At 48.7% G+C, this 6,507-nt stretch overlaps 1 protein-coding gene across 1 annotated transcript in view; it reads right to left on the bottom strand.

Moving 5' to 3' along the window:
• Positions 1–472: 472 nt before the first annotated feature.
• efna3a (ephrin-A3a) overlaps positions 473–6,507 on the bottom strand; it is an 83,251-nt gene continuing 77,216 nt past the window's right edge. The window contains exons 4-6 of the mRNA XM_061818020.1: positions 6,428–6,496; positions 6,143–6,220; positions 473–2,392 (exon numbers count right to left, since the gene is read on the bottom strand). Coding sequence (XP_061674004.1) covers positions 2,271–2,392; positions 6,143–6,220; positions 6,428–6,496 — 269 coding nt within the window. The 3' untranslated portion in view covers positions 473–2,270. The remainder of the gene's footprint in view (positions 2,393–6,142; positions 6,221–6,427; positions 6,497–6,507) is intronic.

The raw sequence follows: 6,507 nt of genomic DNA, 5'->3' as shown, positions 1-6,507 counted from the left end.
TTAATTGATTTCTTGTGGGATTCGTTTCTCTTTTTAAGACTTATTAGATTTTTTGTGTTGTAAAAATCTGACCTTTGTCTTCATATTATTGGGAATACTCCATTCAACAAACAATAAGGAGATGAAAATTTCATTCGCGTAAAACATATTTTTTGGAAGATTTTTTTCCACCCTCATCAAATAAAAATTCTCACTTTTGTTGCACCTTTCTGTCCATCCATTTTACCTCCCTCCGACTCTTGGAAAAACAAAATAACAATAACAATAAAAGCATAGTTTTAGCACATCGGCAAAATGACTTTAATTGTCATTGTTTTGCTTATTCTTTGATCCATTTACAGACTATTTTTATTTTTTGAAAGTCATCCCATGTAAAGACATTTCTGGTGTTTGTCTTCAACATTACTAAATGCTTTTGACACCCCGATACCTCCCACAAAGCCCCCCCCCCACCCCCCCTCTATGAATTAATAAGAGCACATTCTTTCGCTTGCATATTAAGATCCTACAAACGACTCTTGAACAAATTCCTAAGTGCCACAAACCGGGAAAAGCGTGGACGAGCATTCGCGCGCGCGCGCACAAACGCGCGTACAGTACACGATGATGATGACGATGATGCCTGTGCAGTAAAAAATATTAATCATAATAAATAAATAATACAGAAAATCTGCCCAAAATTTCACACAAAATGGCACAGTAGCTCGTTGCGCAAAAGGCCTGCGTAGCACGTGAACACTCACAAGAATCATAAATAAATCATAAATAATAATAATACACGTTACATAAATTAATATAACAGCTATTCCCCCCCCCTGATTTTTTTGTTGTTTTTTTTTTTTTTTTTTGCAAATTCACGCGACAGCCGAAGCTTTTACTTTGCAATAGTCCAAGTCAGCGGTGACAAAGTAAAATCTCCTCGGGGCTGGGGGGGTTTCCATGGCGACCGGTCCGCGACGCCAGGTACAAAGCGGAGGCCGGTCGAGCCACACCGGAAAGAAGTTGTAAAACTTTGACCGCGAGTTACGAAAACGGAGTCGGGACGTTTCGAGAAAAACATCTCCTCGTAACGTTTTGCCGATATTCTCATAAAATTCTGACCCCCCCCCCCCTCCCCCAGCCTATTAATTGTCATTTTTTTAATTGCATACCATTTTACGACCGCCGAGGTTTTGATTGAATTTATAACGGCTTGGATCTCACGAGGCCTGTGAGAGTTTTTTGTTTGGTCCAAAGACGGGACCGGTGCCGCAAAAGTGGTTCAGACCTGCCGTAAAAACCAAATTTTATCACTGCAATGTTTTGGTTTTAAAACGCCCCCCCACCAGGATTCTCGTACGGTTTTTGTTTTCTTCCTCCTTTCCCCGTGTGGCTCGAATGGTTTTCGCGGGCGAGAGCAGGACCGGCTTGGGTAAACGGGGGGGGGGGGGGGGGCAAACACGTCATCAAAGCACATCTACTGCACCACGGCTACGAAAGTGCCAGCATCCAAAAGTGTTCTCGAGTTGTGAAGGCAAGGAAACAGGCAAGAAGGACTAACCGCGGAGGTTCGCTAGCCTCTAAGAAAGGAAATGTTGATGGGGGTGATCGCAGTCCTGGACTTTCGGAGTCGTCACGGTCCAAAAACGCCCTCAAATCCATCTCCATGCTAGCATTGTCTGCATCCGGCACCGTGAACATTATTAATCCATCCCATTGGTGGCGGTGGTATTACCTGCATCCGGCACAGCTTTCCGCATCCTTAACGGGATTCATACCTAATCCATTCCGACGCTAGCGCTGCTTTCATCCGGCGCCGTTTTGCCCGCATCCGGCATCTTCCCGCAAATCGTAAAAATTCTTCATCCGTCTTGAGGCGAGCATTTGCCTGCATCTGGCACGTGAAGATCCTTAATCCAGCCCAATTCTCGTAGAATCTGCATCCGGCGCCGTCGTCTGAATCCGGCACCGGTTCTTCACGCGATCCGGCACTATCCCATAAATGGCAGACCTCCTCGTTCCGTCCCAATTCTCGCACAGTCTGCATCCGGCCCCATTGTTTGATTCCGGCACCGTTTTCTTCACGCGATCCGGCACCACCTCAATCCGTCGCAACGCTACCAACGCCTGCATCCGGCACCGTCCCTTCAAATGATGCTCGGGCGGGTCTCCGCATTGCTCGAAATGTCACGTGACCACAACAAATGGAGGGGGGAAAAAATAAAAATTGTTTGTTTATTTGGATTTCACGACGCGTCCCCCCCCCCCCCCCCAAAACCTTCCTCGGCCGGCTAGGACAGCAGGGCGGCGCTGGCGAGCAGCGTGGCGGCCACGGCGAGCAGCAGGCGGTCGCGCGACGGGCTGCTGCCGCTCACGCTCTTCTCCAGCTTGGGAACTTCGGGGTTAATCTCATCTGTTGGGGAAAGGGGGGGGGGGGGGGACGAGCGGCATTATTAATTCATCAGCGCGACGCCCGCAAACGCCGCTTCGCAGAAATGATGCAACCGTCAACAAAGCGGCAATTATCATCAGCGTCTTGCCGACATCGCCAAGTGTGTTTTGTCGTCTTCACTATTAATTATGTTTTTGCCCTCAGTGTGTGTGTGTGTGAAAGTAGAGGGGGGGGGGGGTTGTGGGGGGGGGCGGGGTCAATCAGGACAGGACGAATTAGCTCGGCCTCGCCATTGATTGGACGCAACAAGAACATTAGCCGCGGGCTAAAAGAGCCGCGAGAGGACGTCTTGAATTACCCGGGAAAAAGAGCGGCCTCCGTCGCTCCGCGTTACATCCGAAATTTTCACGCAGAGAGACGAAAAAAATGGATCACGTGACCCGGCGAACGGGGGGAGGGACGTCGCAGTGACGCGGCGAATAATTTTGGTGCCGCTGACCTCGCTGTATGACATCAAAGATTTACAGCCAGCGGCGGCGGCGGGGCCGGGCGTCGACAGGCAATCGTGTGACGGCATGACGCGCGCGTCAAATATGTATTTGTGAATCCAAATAGCGAGGGCCCGGCGAGTCGCTTCCCCGACTGCTGAAGGTTTTTATTTACGTCGGCGTTTTTGCCGTCAGTGCTGCGGCTGTGCGATGATGGAAGACTGCGCTCGCATTTTTCAGCGGGAAGGTTGATGCGCTTATTTTCAACCTCGGGAAGTAAAAATGGTGGTTGCATGATACATGTACAACATGCGGGAAATCATACCACGGCGGGTCGACCTGATGACAATTATGTCCAATTTCGCCACTTAATATGACAAACCCGTCGAGCGAATTTTTTTCGTTAAACCTCTAAAAGTCCGTTTTCTTTTAACGTACAGCGACGCCTCGGTTCTCGACCACAGTCCGTTCCGGAAAACGGTGCTAGAAGTGATTTGTTCAAAAACCAAATCGATGTCTCCCATTGCAATGAGTGGAAAAAGAATTAATGCGTTCCAAGCCTAAAAAAAATTGGGCTTTCTAAAAAAATTTTTTTTAGCTTTTCCTGATAATAAACTGCAAAGTAGAAATACATGTGGGGTTTAAACATTTTATATAATAAAATAATTTAAGACATATATATATATATATATATTTTTTTTTGCTTAAATTGTATGCTATAGTAGTAGAGTCCGCTAGGCTTGGAGCGCATTGCCGTATCTGGAGCGACTCGGCCCTCAGCCTTGTAAACTTTTTTTTAAGAAAGTCCAGAATAACTTTGAACTAGCAACTTGCCTTCTTCGGAGCCATGATTGGGGTTAATACGGTCGTCCTCGATACCGGGACACGTCTGTGTACAGAGGCGGCGTCATACAGAATAACAAAAGTGCGCTGATTGCATTTCCATTTTTTTTTTTTTTTTCGGTGTGCGTTCGAATTGACAATAACAAAACACGTCGTGTGGTGGGTCAACTGCTTGCGCCGCTCGCGTGATGTTATTTCCGGGTTTTTTCGAGGGTGTGGGAATTCACAACAAAGCCGCCGTGGGGCAGCTGGTTTGTCCGCCCGCACGATATTATTTCCATGTTTCGTTGGGGGCGTTCGAGTACCGATTTTCGTTCGAAAACAGAAGCAAAAGAAATCTTGAAATTTTCGTCCGAAGATCAATTTGTTCAAAAAAGGGGACGTTCGAGAATCAAGGTTAGTCACAAGTGTAACAAGTCCATCCATCCATTTTCCTAGCCGCTTATCCTCACAAGGGTCGCAGGGAGTAGTGGAGCCTATCGCAGCCGTCGACGGGCAGGAGGCGGGGTACGCCCTGAACCGGTTGCCAGCCGATCGCCGGGCACAGGCAGGACCGGCATTGAACCCGGGACCTCGGAACCGTGGCGCCCGTGGAACAATTCATTCATGATTTGGTGCCCGGCTCGCTTTCGGCTGCCGCCGAGTCAAACGTCCTTCACCCGAGTTGCTCTTTTAAGGACACGTTTGACTGAACGCGCTTCAAAGTTTTCGACGTGACGCCGCGAGGCATTTTAATCTTGACCTTTTTGCGCGTTCATAAAAATAAAAGTCCTCTGGCTCCTTTTTGACCTTTTCAAATCCTCAAAACAAGAACCGGTTCTTGTCACCCGCGAAGCCCCACAAGCTGCCGACTTCTATTTTGGTGCGCGCGTAAAGTTGTCTTTGCATATGAATGAGCGATCCTCTTACGGCGGCCCCCACAAAAAATGCAGCGGCGGGGGGAATTCGGCCCGAGCCCGCCGCTGTCGGGACGCTAAGCGCCGTCGCACCCGGGCCGCCGACGCCTCCTGTGGCGTTTTCTCTACGTAAGCCGGTCCCCCCCCCCCGCCCCCCCAAAATTCCCCAAAACGCGCCGACTCGAGGCGAGGCGCGGATCCTCAGATTGATGACTCCGCGTTGTAAATGTCAGCGGCAAGGGAACAAAAGGAGCCAACTCTGCTCGTAAAGAATCTTTCAAAATATGCAATTTTGCATAGAAAAAATCCACAAGTTCAGGGTGTACACCTTCTCCTGCCCGATGACTGCTGGGTTGGGCCCCCGCACTCCCGTGAACCTTGTGAGGATGAGCGGCTAGGAAAATGAATGGAAGGATGGCTGGATAGATAAATGAATGAGAAAAAGCGCTAAAATAATAACATTTCATCACACTGTGGCTCCAGCACTCCCCAACGACCCTTGTGAGGATGAGCGGCTAAGAAAATGGATGGATGGATGGATAAATAAATGAATAGGAAAAACACCAAAAGAGTAACATTTCATCACACCATCATCACTCCAGCGCTCCCCACGACCTTGTGAGGATAAGCGGCAAAAGAAAATTTATGGATGAATAGATTTAAATAAATAAATACATATAGAAGAAAAGAAAAAGCGCTAAAATAGTAATATTTCCCATCACTGTGGCTTCAACACTCCCGACGACCCTTGTGAGGATGAGCGGCTAAGGAAATGGATGGATGGATGGATAAATAAATAAGAAAAACAGCTAAACTAGTAACAACATGTCATAACACTCTGGTGCCAGCACTCCCCGCGACCCTTGTGAGGATAAGCAGCACATGAAAAATTATAGATGGATGGATAAATGAATATGAAAAAGCGCTAAAATAGTACCATTTCATAAGACTGTGGCTCCGGCACTCCCCGCGATCCTTGTGAGGATAAGCGGCACAAGAATGACTTGTTTTCAGTCTCTTACCCCCAACAAAGAAAAAAATCTTTGTAAAACGTCACTACAACGTTGTCATTTATCATACATACAGTCGTTACATAATGATTTGGAACGACATATTTTTCCCCTTCAATTCAACGGACATCGCGCTGCTCCTTCTGGTGTGCACGTCCCGGCCAACCGGGGGCAGTATAGGACGGATAGCCGCGGAAACGAAAGGTCGAGCCAAGGCGTCCAATCGTTGTTTTAAGACCGCGGCGCGATTTATCCGAGGCGACAGCGCCTTCGTCGCCCATCGACTGATGTGTCTCGTCACGCCCGCGGGGGTCGCGCTGGGGGTCACCGCGGACGCGGCGCGCTCGTCTGGACGCTCCGCCGCGTTGTCGGCTTTTGACAGGGCGCCGTGGCCACGTCCGAGGGCAAGGGCGATGTTTATTTTTAATTGTGACGAGCGTTTGTGCGCTCGGTGACGCGTGCGCCTGATCAAAATCTAACACAGGGTAAAAAAGAGAAAACATTTAAAACAAACAAAAAAAAAAAGCCACTCACCGATGTTGTTGACTTTGATGCTCGGCCTCACCGTGTAGATGTTGGAAGTCTGGCCGGATTCGTCGTCCGAATGTGACACTGAGCCGTAAAACGGAAGTGACGGCAAATTAGAACAGAAGCGGAAAATTTGTTCGATGTTACGCAGAAAAATCGACTACATATTTCGCTCCTTCCAGTCGGGGGATCAATTTGAGAAAATTCCTCCAAGTATGAGACACGGAATTTGGTCCAAAATGGCCGACTCAGAGGCGGGAGGCGCTGGCGTTTTTCGGCGGTGATACTCACCGGTGGAGCAGCACACGTAGACCCTCATCCTCAGGCAGCTGTGGCCGTGGTGGTGGTGAGTGGGCGTGGCTAAAGGGACA

This window comes from Syngnathoides biaculeatus, chromosome 1 (assembly GCF_019802595.1).
Source record: "Syngnathoides biaculeatus isolate LvHL_M chromosome 1, ASM1980259v1, whole genome shotgun sequence".
In the NCBI taxonomy this organism is placed as follows: Eukaryota; Metazoa; Chordata; class Actinopteri; order Syngnathiformes; family Syngnathidae; genus Syngnathoides; species Syngnathoides biaculeatus.
The sequence above is the reverse complement of the archived record's forward strand: the minus strand, read 5'-3'. Positions and strand labels throughout refer to the sequence as shown.